Genomic DNA, 14,161 nt, shown 5'->3' on the forward strand with positions numbered 1-14,161 from the left:
AAAGTAGTATCTTCTTCTTTTCTTTTTGGTAGTTTTTTTAACCTTCTTTGGACGGCGGGGGTCGGAGACGACCAGCAGTAACCCATAAAACGTCAGGTCATTCATTGGGTTCGTCGTCTTGAGTTCGCTTGTGCATTTTCGTTTTTCATTTTTTTTTTTTTTTCGAAATATTTAGTATAAAAAGGGAGTTGAAAGTGAGAATTAAGAGTAGTAGATGCAAGATGAGAGCAACAAAATGGAGTATTTTTATTATAAATTTCGTTTTATTGTTGGCAATAACAATAGTCGTCGTAGGAATATTTTTCGAAGAATTAATGAGGAATTGTGAATGGGGTGAAGGGAAAGTGGATTTAAGAAATTCTACTTGTAAGGAATCGGTTTATATTGGTCGAAAATTGTTTTTGCATGTATGTGTAAAAGAGAATAAAACAGTTTATGATATACGTTATTTTTGGAAAGATATCGATATGTTGAAAGCCGATATAATTGGCGTACAAATGATGAGGGGGGGGATTTATGAAACTATGCAGTTTTTTCAGACAAAATGTATAGACATTTAAGTCCTCGGATATCGGAAACGGTTGGATGAATGTAAATATATTTTTGTTAAAGGAAAAAAAAAAGGAATTTATCAGCGATGTTAAAATTCAAACATCCAAGTTCCTGTTTGGTTATTGGACCGAGTCAATCAGGTAAAACTTCGTTGGTACGCGAAATGATACGAAATCGAATATATGAAGCCCCTATCAGAAAAGTAAAATGGTGTTATTCGTATTCCGCACCTTGGTTTTGGGAAGAACCAGACATTGAATTCATTCAAGGTCTTCCGGATAGATACGAAAAAGGGGATTTGATAGTGGTCGATGACCTGATGCATCGACTAAATGAGAAAATTGCCGATCTTTTTACTGCCGCCTCACACCATTGTGAAGTCAGCGTTATAGTGATATTACAAAACTTATTCCCTCGTTTAAAGGTTATGCGCGACATTAGTCTTAATGCGCATTATATCATTTTGTTTAAAAATGCAAGAGATGTCTCCCAAGTTAGTTGCTTAGGACGACAGTTATATCCTCAGAACTGGCATTTTTTGACGGATGCTTATATAAAAGCAACTACGAAACCCTTTGGTTATTTAGTTATTGACTTACACCCTCAAACATCGGAGGAGTATCGGATGCGCGAAAATCTGTTTCCAGATAAAGACGGAATACTGTGGTTATTTCGTCCGAAATGACGAAGAAGAATTTGAAAACGCAGTATCATTTCTTGCGAATATTAGCTCATTCCCACCCATCGCAGAAACGTGCTTTGTTACAGACTGCAAATAAGGATCAAATTTTATTTCTCTGCGAAGTTTGTTTAAATATTTTGAATGGAAATATCCCCGTTAATGTACGTAAGCTGAAAAAATATAAGAATCTCTTAAGGTTGCTATCTAAAAAACACGAAAGCATACAAAAGAAAAAAAGAATTTTAGTCAACCAATCGGGAGGCTTTTTACCATTGATTGCTCCGGCAATAATATCTGCCTTGGGTGGTATTTTAGGACCAGTTATCAGCAAACGACTGTAAAAAAAAATTCTTAATCCAAATTTTGGGCTACAATGGCCAAAAGAGTGGCTCTCATACCCGAAGAATTGGTATCGTCTTATCATCTTCAGAAGCCAGAATTGAGATTGGAAGATGACATAGACACGTTATTAGAAAGAGCAAAATTACCCGACGACATGAAAGCAAAGTTGTTGGGGCAACTAATCACGCGGTATCACAGAACAGTGCACGCACCACCAGAACCTATACATGTGAGCCTTGCGAATGAAGCGAAAGAAACTAAAGAAGAGAAGGGATTCCAGCAAGTGGAAGATCCTGTTATTAGGGATATTATTCTATCAACACCCCAGAAATTTTCTAAATTGGTGCCTCTGGTCACCGAAAAATTAAAATCGAGGCTTTATTCATGGAACGATCGCGGAGAAATGATTCTTGACGGTAAAACGATTCAGGGATCCAGTATGGTGGATTTCTTTAATTACCTAATGAGAAATATAAAAAATGCTCGAGAGCCAAGGCATTTCGATGTATTTCTAAAGGCTATCGAAGAAATTAATATACCGCGCTCATGGATAGGGAATCAGTATGTGTTGTCTCGCATGAGAGATACCTCATCGCACTACCCCCTCACGAAAAATAAATCCTCGAGCGGCGAGGAAAATGTCTTTCGATGGCCCCCCATCAAATGTGAAAGACTTCGATTATCAAACAAAAAGAAAACAGCAGAGATATAAAGTACAGCAGGAAAGAAGAAGGAGATCCCAAAGTCAAACACCTTATAAAGAGGAATGGGAGGAGCTTTAAACGATGCCGACGCAATTTTAGAAAATATCTATTACGATGTAGAAAACCCCGCTTCGTATGGCGGAGTGGTAAGATTGGCTCGTGCCGCACAACTTCCGTTGAAAACGACGCGTCTATGGTTAATGAAACAGGATGCTTATACGTTACATAAACCAGTTCGCTTTAATTTCAAACGACGGAAGGTGTTGTCTTTCGGCATTTGAGAATTAATGCAATGCGATTTGATTGATTTGTCTAAGCTCTCTAAATATAACGATGGTGTAAAATATTTATTAACAGCAATTGATGTGTTTTCTAAACGCGGGTATGCCATTCCTTTAAAATCGAAGAGTGCAGATTCTGTACTCGAAGGATTTAAGAAGCTATTTAAGGAGACAAATTTTGTGGTGAATTTACAAACAGATGAGGGAAAAGAATTTTTTAATAAAAAAGTTCGTGACTATTTTAGAAGACATGGAATACATCATTATGCCTCTAACAGCGAATACAAGGCGAGTGTTGTAGAGCGATTTAATCGAACGCTAAAATCTAAACTCTATCGAATATTTACTTACACCAATTCCTACAGGTATGTGCATGTCTTGAAATCAGTTTTGAAAAGCTATAATTTGAGTATTCATCGTAGCACTGGTTATGCACCTGCCGACGTGAAGCCGGAACTAGAAAGTGAAATTTTTGAAAAACTGTATGGCTATAGCATAAAACCGAGATACAAATTCGAGGTAAATGACCAGGTGAGGATTTCTAAAACAAGGCGAGCATTTCGCAAAGGTTATTTGCCCAGTTGGACGGATGAGGTTTTTGTCATATATAAGAGATATCCTTCGAGTCCTCCGACATATCTGCTTAAAGATTTAAAAGGAACAGTTCTGAAAGGAAGGTTTTACGAACAAGAGTTACAAAAAGTATTAAAGAGTTCTCACGATTTCTGGAGAGTGGAAAAAATTCTGCAAACGAGAGGTGTCGGTGCTAAGAAAGAATATTTCGTCAAGTGGAAAGGCTTTGATCGACGGTTTAATTCGTGGGTGAAAGCGTCATGGATGGAATGACAGACGAATTCTACGTTACTCTACCCAACAATGCGAGCATGCAGTATTCGAAACGATAGAAATAGAACTGAGAACGAGTAGCGGGAAAATAATTACCTTTACGGGAGGAAAAACATTTGTAGTCCTGTCTTTTCGCCGTAAAAAAACTATATAAATTGAAGATTTTTCAAGCTTTCCTCTCACTTTCTTAAAACATCCTTAGAGAAATGCACTTAAATCAGAAAGAGTGCGAATCCTATTATTGTGCTCAAGTTGGTGGCGGCGGTGGTGTTTACTTTCAAGGTATACCTCACCAACGAGGTTATGGGTTTTTTGGAGATTTGCGCCGATACATTACGCCGTTGGCACTTAGAGCCGGTCGTTATTTGGGCAAACAGTTGATGCAAACAGGAAAGAACGTCTTGTCAGATGTTGCAGCGGGATCGTCATTTAAGGACTCTGCTCGGAGCAGGTTACGTGAGACCTCTAATAAAATAAAAAGTGATATTTTTGAAAAATTACAGAGGGGAGAAGGTATAAAAAGAAAGCGCAAGAGGAAAAATCGTCAATCAAAGAGCAAGCGTTGTAAGACAAAAGCAGATATTTTTACATAAAGATTAATAGTAATGGAAACTCAGGGGGTTATATGCCTTAAGAGCGAATTGGATCTCTTTAATGGTGTCGCCGTACAACTGGGCATCGATTCCTCTTCCTTCGTGGAAATCCACCCCGTATCTTCATTGTCTGATAAGACGCCCATAGAATTTTACATTAGCGGTAATGGTGAACACTATTTGGATTTGGCGCATACGATACTACACACACGACTTAAAATAACGAAAAAAAACGATACCAATCTCACCGACGCCGACGGGGTGGCACCTGTTAATTATATTTTAAACACATTGTTTTCCGACTGTTCAATATTTTTAAATGATAAACAGGTTTCGTCACAAGTGAATTATTCTTATAGAGCCCTTTTGGAAAGTTTGTTGTTCTATTCCAAATCAGGTCAAGATAATCTACTGAGTGCTGGCTTATTTGCAAAAGATACTGCATCTAAGCATGATGTTGTGGGAGACGAAAACGAAGGTTATACAACGCGTGCAAATCGTTGCAAGCTTAGCCAAAGCCTCGACCTCGTGGGACCATTGCACTTCGATTTGGCCACTCAACCAAAATTGTTAGTCAACGGGGTTACTGTACGCATTAAACTGGAAAGGCATAAAGATGTTTTCACTTTGATGTCGGCAAACGACAATTATAAAATTAGAATTCAGCTAGCAAAACTATACGTGAGAAAAGTCAGCGTGGCTCCCTCCATCCTAATAGCACACGAAAAGGCTTTAGAAAAAGGAGTTATTAAGATGCCCATTCGTAGGATTGACATAAAAAGTTTTGCAATATCGAGCGGTTTGCAATCGACAACTGTAGCAAACGCTTTTATTGGTCAGCTACCCACACGTCTCATTCTAGGTTTTGTATCTAATGCCGCCTATAATGGAAGCATCAACAGAAATCCTTTTAAATTTCATCACTATAACCTAAACTACCTATGCATATTAAATGGGGGACAGATGATACCTTCCAAACCCTATCAGCCCAATTTCGAAAAAACATTTTATGGGCGAAGTTATTTAAGCATCTTTACAGATTTAAATCGATATCATTCAAGCCCCAACATTAATATCTCCTTTGATGAATACAAAGATGGGTATACATTATATGCCGTTGATTTGACTCCAGATATGGCATCTAATGAAAGCCACGTAAGCATAAAAAAGAGCGGAAACATAGCCATTGATACTAATTCAGAAGTCAAACAACAAAAATCAGCGTTAATTTACAAAATTTTCACAGGACTAGTTTCAATGGTTTTACCGAACCATCATCTTCAGCTGCAAAACCGCAAATGATTTGCGGTTTTGCAGCTGAAGATGATGGTTCGGTAAAACCATTGAAACTAGTCCTGTGAAAATTTTGTAAATTAACGCTGATTTTTGTTGTTTGACTTCTGAATTAGTATTTATTCGGCGTGTTATTGTGTCTTAATAGCCATTGATATCAAATTTGCAGCGGCCTTGCCAGAAACAGTTACCCTGATAGTCTATGCTGAATACAGGAACATAATTGAAATAGACAAGTCACGCGGAGTCACGACAGATTATTAAAAATCATGGACGAAGTTTTGCAAATATACGGAAATGAAATTAGCGAACTAGCTAAGGAGGCGGGTGCAGGCGAGGAGGTAATTCGAAGTATAGGCGATATGATGTTTTCCAATAAAATAGCGAACCTGCGCATTGCATTCTTTCTCGCTTTTGCCGAAAAAATTATTGAAATTTTCCCATCAAAGAAACATCAGTGTACGAAGAAGTGTTTAAAAGCATATACAGAAATATTCATTTCGAACAAAGGCGGTAATGGATACTTTAACTCTGTGTCAATATGCCTGTGGCGACAGTCGAATCAAAAAAACATTTGGAGGTGTATATCCTTCCGATTTCATACCCTTACGAAAGAGACATTACTCCTCATTTATAGTGAATTCGGATCCGCATACTTTACCTGGGAGCCACTGGATTTCGATATATTTTAAGAAAAACAGCACGGCATATTACTTCGACAGTTATGGTCTTGCTCCATCTAACAAAAATATTTTAAACTTTTTAATGACCAACGCTAACAAAACATTTTATAATAAAATATGCTTTCAAGATGATACCAGTACATCCTGCGGAAAATTTGCTCTTTATTTTTTATTTTGTATGGTAAGAGAGTACTCTTTGAAGGACCTCTGCACGAAAGATAAGAAAAAAAATGAAATTTTTATTAGGGAATTTAAAAAAAAAAAATTCAAACGTCGCCGCTGTTGTCATGCTTTTCATGCCAAGAAACAAAATTGTGTGTCTTTGATAAATATGCGTGTTATTCCTGCAAAACATCACTAACGCTTCAGAAGTCGACGATGGAACGTTACGGCTATTTGCACACTGGAAACTCCGAAAACAGTCCTGTTGAAGAAGTACACGTTGAAAAAATTAATCATTTTTTCTTTAAAAACCTAAGCGACTGCATTCGTAATGCTCTTTACGATGAAAACACTAGCGGGAAAGGAAATCGTCATTACCTGAAAATTTTGAAGAATGCCGAAGTGGTCAAGCATATTCATAAAGCTGACCATCAACCACAACAACAATATGGATATTGCTACTTATACATTCAAAATGAACAAATAGCTCTTTTTTCGGCATGTAGTAAATTATATAATAGCATGTTGGATTGTGTTTCTTCGAAAAAAACTGAATATGAAAGTGAATGTATAAGAGATGAAAGCTATGTAATTAAAATTGCTTACTTTGTTATTCTGAATGATGATGCTATTGTGCGAGAATTACATCGCACTTGTGTGTAACACAAACAATTTGATCAATAAAAAGGATTTTTTTTCTTTCAAATGCAATTTTTTTTTGTCTCTGAAAAAAAAATATCAGATATATAGATAAATAATACATTTTTACACTTATTTATGAGCTGCCTTTTTCTATTCCACTGTTTTGTTTTCCGGTAAAAGCATCTGCCTTGAAGAAATTAATAAAATGTAAATTCCTCCAAGAAGATACTAAAACCGGACCTCTTGGGTAAGGTCCATTTTTTTATTTTTTTTCTAAAGGATTACAGAAGCTTAATACAAAATAATCATTCTTGTATGCATGATACAATGAAAAAATCAAATGAAACAAAAAACATATTACTGTTGTAAAATATATAAAGGTATCAAAAATTAAAATGAACATTTAAAAAAAATCAAAACTATTTTTCGATGTAAATCCAATATGGGAACTAACCCATTATTTTCATTACAACATGTGAGATGTTATATTGATAATACAATAAGTAATCAAATAAAACAAAAAGTACATTTCACATTGTTACAAACATAAATGGAATCATTATATATCAACAAAAATTTCAGGGTGTTTATAAAATAAAAATGATTAATCAGAATATTGCCATAATGTATCAGTATTTTTGTTCATATTCGACAGTTAAAAGAAAAGTTTTCTACATAACCTCCATAGCAATTATTATAACAGTGATCATGGTTAATTCGGGGACATTCGTGTATCAAGTTTCCAAAAGAAATGCAGCATGAATTCTCGTCGCAAACGAAATACAGAGGACTTTGCTTACATATCTCACACCAGTTATCTTCATTTCGCATATAAGAAAGGGTATCCCTTTCATTATAACATAAGAAATGATTGAATTTTCTGAAAATTTTACATTTCGTTCTGGTAGTGTCTGGTTGACATCGTAACCACAATTCTAAACATTTGTTGCAGCTTTTCAAATAAATATTAGACTCATTATTTTGAACAATTACATGTTTTACAAATGTGATATGTGCAATCTTTAGGTGTAAAAGAAATATAACATCATCATCAAAGAAAAACCAGGCAATAAATTGTTTAGAAAACCACTTATTAAATCGAATTCTTTCATAGAGAGTTAAACTTTCATCCCAAAATACATCTCTGTTCTCTAAGGAGAAACTACTTTCAAAATCAATCTAGAATCGACCTTTCTCTATTATATCTCTTAAAATCATACAAGGAATATTCAGTTCTACATTATACAGTTCAGCTATACATAATATCGAAGATAAAATAGTTTGAATACACATATCTTGCAAAGAAATTGGTTGAAATAAAGCCATATCTTCTGGGTATTCTATGGGAGGGAAACACATTTTTGTTTTTTGGCGATCATTAGCATAAAAAAATATAAGTTGCAAAAATACAATGTCACACTCTACAATAAAATGTTACAAAAAAGTTCCATCATTTTTTTTAATTCATGTCTTCTTCACGCGTGTTATAGTGACCATAAGACAATGATTGAATTCCATCATCTAACAAATATTTTTTGTCATAATATCCCGAGAGGCTAGCTTTATTTTGAAAAATCGTTTGCAATTCGTGCTTTTTTGAAATGATTGAATATTGAGAATTCCTAATCAGGGAAGCATTTTCGAAAACGTTTTTATACGTTTCAAATCCAATGTTTTTGAGCGCGCTCCTTTTGATTCCTTTCGCGGTCTTTTTAACAGTATCACCGAAACGAAATGCGTACATTTTGCATTTCAAACCCACAAATTCCGATATGGGGATGAGTGTCTCACTTTTTAGAAATCCCAGTTTTCCACGGTTTGCTTCATTAAACATTATATGATTGGGTTCGAAATTACTGCAATCCAAAATATTTAAAAAATTTGTTTTTAAATCACTATATACATCTTCAGTTGTTATATAGAGATACAAAGAATCTGTATCTGTGTATAACAACTCGCATTTTTCTTTGTAAAAGTGTTTAAAATGGGAATAGAATAATTTATACATGTGCAACTTCGCTAATTCTAAAACGCTGAAACCTATATAAATCGGTTTATCTAGACACAAATTTGGATTTTTCATTTTGAAAACTGAAAAATTTTTATTTATTATTTCAAAATATTCCAGCAGAGGACTGTTTAACTTTTTTTGGCATTGTTCCTCACTAAAACGCCCTGTACGCGAATACGTTTCCTAACATTTTGACAGGTTTTTCCATAGAAAGCGTTATTCATCTTTTTAAAGAAAGAATTTTCAAATTCGCTAGACGCATTTTGTCTTTTCATATTATTGAAAGCAATGTATTCTTTAAGCCACGCTCGTTGTTTGAAAGCTAAAATTCTATGAATTTTCTTAATTATTAAACCCTGTTCTACGTAAAACTTTAGATTTAAATAATGAGCGATGTAGTTTTTTTTTTCAAAAAAATTGGGTAATAATTTTTTGCATGGAAGTGTCGTCTCTAACTGAAATTTTTTGCTCAGGGTTTTGGCGTAAGGCGATAGCATGTCAAAAGTGAGTTCAAAATGTTCCGGTGCTAGCGGTAAATCATTGTGTTGGTCATGCAGATGGGAGGGATATAACAGATCGGATTCGATAATATACCCCACATCACCGTCTTCAACACAAGACAAAATATCAAACGCCTCCACCTCATTTTCCTTTAACCAGTAGAAACCTCCCAATGGCAGGTGCTGGCTCATTACACACCCGTATAGATTATTTGCGTCTAAGGCTAAGATATAGCTGTGTGGTAAATCGGGTTTATAACTCTCGGGGATATAAGGATTATTTGCAAGAGCATAACGTCTACCCAGAAAACAAATACCTCCTCGCATTTGGTTTTCAAACCAAATGTATTGATTCACATCTCCTAGAAGCTCTAATTCAATTTTAGACGCTTTTAGTCCGGCATTCCACGTTAATTCGGCAGCCGTTATAAAATGTACAGGATCCAACTGGTAATATTTTAGAGCGGTGCGTCTGAAGGATAAAAATACTTCGGCTAGCAAAATAACATCTGTATTTTGATATAACTCTAAGTAATCGGCAAAAGTGTTACATCCAAACGAATGAAACACGTGTGTGGCATGTGCATAATCTTCGTCGGAAACTGCTTCTCCTTGTAATACATTATTAAACGCGCTCTGCGGTGGAAGCGAAGTTTCATCCAACACCGATGTTGACGCAAAATATGAGTAAGGAAATACGCCTTTCCGCAATAACAATTCTCGTTGGGGATTTTTCTCAAAAAATGCATTAAACAATTTAAATTCGTGTTGTGACGTTTTCAAATTCGACACCAAAGTGTCCAAAGACGCATCTAAAAATTGAAACGAATCAATAAATTTCATTTCATCTAGTGTAAACATGGTGAATTTTTCCAAATTCACCGGAATAATGTTAACTTTATTTGCATACATTTTCGGCATGTGTTTTAGTAACAGGTGACTATCATAATTCCTGAAATTATGAATTACCACCGGAATGTAGTATGACACTTTAAAATTCAAATTACAGGAGCGATGTGCAAGACCTCTCACATGCCCATCACTCCAGTGGCAGTGATCTCTGACCCGAACATCGCCTTCTAAGAAAGGATTCAAACATATATGACATATATTTGAATCGTAACTTTTTTCCGACATCTCCTGCATCGGTAAACACTCTTTCATCTTTTGCAAAATTTTAGATTTGATTTCGCTCAACGTTGTGAAAAAATGTTCCATTACATTCTCTCCGCAAAAATATTCATGAAAAATAATCTTGTCTTCCACGTCAGTAACTATTAGGGTATAACTAATAGGAATATGCTGTTCAATTGGGGTAGTATGACTCTGTTGCGGAGAAGGAAACGCAGTTTGAATCTTGCGCGTGAGGCATTCAAAATCGGTAAAGACACAAAAAGGATGATAATGCATTTTCATTAAATTTGTAAATTTAAGAAGTGTGTTTTTAGGAATGCTAACTTTCTGCGGTTTGTTTTCATTGCAAAGAGTTTTGTGATACTCTAACGTTTCCCTTCTCTGAAACCCACTTAAACAAGTTTTACAAAAAAAATTTACTCGTTTTTCGTTTGCGTGTAATAGGCGATTAAAATTTCGAATACAAAAGAAATGTTTTTGAAAATATAGCAAATCTACTGTTTTTGTCGCATTTCGCTTTTCACTTAATTGCAAAGGTAATATTTCATTTTCCTCATATCCATACACGTTTATGGATACATCGTTCAGGTTTTCAAACATTTTTACATCGCCTAACGCTAAGGGAAATTTGAGGGATCCTAATTTAAAACGTGATATATGCTTTTTATACAAGTAAGCCTTCTGAGGATTTCTAGTGAATTTCGGAAAAACACTTGCGGCAACAGAATATAAAAAACAATTGTCGTCACCACATTTGATATTTAACAACGCTTTTCTATTTTTTAATCCCGTCGGTAAAGCGATGCTTTTACAACCACCGCGATTTTCTCGATAGTTTCCAACGTGTAAGTCAAAGTACTCTAATTTTTTTATTTTCCACCCGCTTCCATTACGCACAAAATTATCTATCAAATTTAAAATCTTTTTAAAGCATCTGTCAATGCTTTCGTAGATTTGGTTAGAGGATAAAATTATTTCGCAATGAGAACAAAAATAAAAACACTGATTAATTTCTTTTTCATCTTTCCCCAGTTTCTCAAAACATATTTTCAAACATATTAAAATCCTGAGTCTTAAACTCGATCTAGTATTTAAAATGTTGTATATGGCAGGGCGTGCCGTTCTGAATATCTCATACGGATCTTTCTGAGAAGCATCGAATGTTGTTCTTAAAGTGCGCAAATAGCCTCGGTGGGCTTGCGCTAACTGAATAAAATTCATCATTTGAAAAAAATAATAAATAAATAATGGAACTTTTTTGTTTACAATATTATAAAAAATTCACATTAATTTACTAAATTCCACTACCACTTTCCAGCAAAATCAGCATTTTGATATCTTTTATTTTTTTTTATTTTACATACAGTGACTCTTAATCACCCCCAAAGCTTCGATTATACGATCAATACAATTCATATTTATATTAAATCTTTTGGGGGTGGCGGCGGTTTCGGGATACACCCTTACAAATGAAACATAATTGACATTTTAGAAGTCACAAGTTTCTATTGAAACATTTTTTCCAATGTATATTTTAATTTTTTTGAGTTTTTTGCGGGAGGTTTCGCCTTCCTCTGGAGCGAGGTTTAAAATAAGATCTTCCGACGGCTGCACATCTCCCAACGTGTCAACACATCTACGTTTGCGTTCTAAAATAAACTAATTTTAATTATAATTTTATGCTTAACATTTATCGCAGAAAGTATTTAACAATAAAAGAACAATAACACACACACAAAAAAAAAAAAAACCTTACGTTTCACTCACCATTACGAGCTTCCATTGTAATCCTTATGGAGGATGATAGCACCAACCTCACCGCTTCGAAATGTAATGATCAAGTGAAAGTTTCACAAGTCTCGCCTTGTGCGCTTACAGGATGTTTACGCTTTCAAAACACGTATTTCATCAAATACTACTTTCACCTCCCCCTCAAAATCTTAACCTTGATCTAACCTTTCTCAAGGAAAAGCGACCATCTCGTTCCTAATTTAGCAATGCAGAATATTATCCCAGCCCACTCAACTGAAATCAACCCTTTCAAATGCGCATATTACATTCGACTCGTGAATTTTAATTAAATCATTTCCCCTTTTTTTTTTTTTTTTTTTTTTCCACAAGCCTCTCATCCTTCATTTAACGCACTATTTTAGAAAAACATAGTATATGACAAACAGTCTCGCCTACATTACCGCCTACTACTACATCCAAGTACATTTGAAGGTCGACGGCACTTCCGGGTGCAGGGATACTCAAATCCTAACTACTACCATGGTATAAAAACATTCATAAAAACTACTTTTACTTCAGAATTTTTAATATCTTAAAAATGAATTTTAGCTAAAAATTAAAATTTTTAACTTATTAATTAAATAAATAAGTACTTTAAATCAATGAAGTTGTTAGTTGATACTTTCGGCTATATCTTTTTAGTTAAGTTTTAGTTTCCTAAGTTCAAGCCCGAGTGGCGGCTTTATTCTAAAACTCCAAGACGGAGTTCTGTTAAACTTTATTGGAGTAATAAAGGGTAATTTCACCCTTCTTACGTGTTGTTCTCATGAACTCAAGAGATTATTCGCTGATCAGTTCTTAAGATTCTTCCACTGTAACTTAAAAGTACACAGCACAGAACCTTACAAAGGAAATGATTTTTACTGTCATTTTTATATGGCCCAAGTTTACATATTCCAAATAAAAATAAAAAATTATTCGTATGGTTCTAAAATTTTACAAAGCACTTAGACACCATTAATGCTTGGGTGATTTTTAAATTTCCAGGATTATATGTAGAATTTTTCATTTTTATTTTAAATATGTGTAATTTTTCATTTTTATTTTAAATATGTGTAATTTTCCATTTATATTTAAAGTAAACGCTTATTTCTAATTTTACTGCTTAATTCCATTAATAAGGTATTCTTAATAATGCGTTTTTTATGTTTCTAAATCAGAGTATAAATTTTGGATTCCTTTAATTATTCCTTTAAGTTCTATTAGTTCTTCCTTCTGTATTTACTGTATATATTAAATATCATATTTATATATATGAAACTTATGATCTGATAAGATGTATTATAATAATTTATGCATAAAAAAGCATTTAGACATATATTCTAAGGCAAGGGTTTTCAACCAAGAGCACATTCTAGAATATATAATGGACAGCGGGCATCATTTACTTTTACAAGGTGAACGTATAGTTGGATAGAGTTAATACTACATACACATAAGAAATCAGTCACATTTCGCTTTGTGCTGGTATCTGTGTTGGATGCAATTCCTGTGTCATTAAAAATGAGAAAATATAAAGCATGATCTTTTTGTTAGTCAAACTTTCACATAGAATTTTATTGTGATCGCGCAGTGGTGGGCAAACATTAAATAATCGGGGGGTGTAATGGTGCCTGCGGGCATAAGTTTGGGAACCCCTCTTCTAAGATATTAGAAATACCCATATGAGAAATACACCTTGCTGAGCTGATACAAGAAAAGCAGAGATAATTAAAGGATGTCTGTGGAATATGCACTTTTATATCACTTATATTCAAACCGTTTTTAATTAAAGAAGCCTGAAACAGAATAAAAGTTAAAATTGAAATAAAAACTAAATTAACCAATACTTTAAATTCCGATACTTTAATTGAAAATAAAATGGTGAATACCAAAGAAGGAATGATATCACGAAGAAATTACTGCTTATTTATCTGGGTGTAACGAAAGTCTTCCACCAAAAAAT

General features: G+C 34.4%; 2 protein-coding genes across 4 annotated transcripts in view; one reads left to right on the top strand and one right to left on the bottom strand.

The window, feature by feature from the left end:
- LOC118193907 (ATP-dependent translocase ABCB1-like) overlaps positions 1 to 14,161 on the top strand; it is a 379,421-nt gene that overhangs the window by 47,441 nt on the left and 317,819 nt on the right. The window lies entirely within an intron of this gene.
- On the bottom strand, positions 7,014 to 12,275 carry LOC118193906 (uncharacterized). The gene is made up of 2 exons (XM_085809062.1): positions 12,193 to 12,275; positions 7,014 to 12,074 (listed from the first exon to the last, which is right to left on the bottom strand). Exon 2 carries the CDS (start codon positions 11,647 to 11,649, stop codon positions 8,920 to 8,922), a length of 2,730 nt encoding a protein of 909 aa, XP_085665188.1. The 5' UTR covers positions 11,650 to 12,074; positions 12,193 to 12,275; the 3' UTR covers positions 7,014 to 8,919.

The sequence above is a fragment of the Stegodyphus dumicola genome, chromosome X2 (genome assembly GCF_044657685.1).
Source record: "Stegodyphus dumicola isolate Sdum_Otavi_A_Nest chromosome X2, ASM4465768v1".
Taxonomy (NCBI): Eukaryota; Metazoa; Arthropoda; class Arachnida; order Araneae; family Eresidae; genus Stegodyphus; species Stegodyphus dumicola.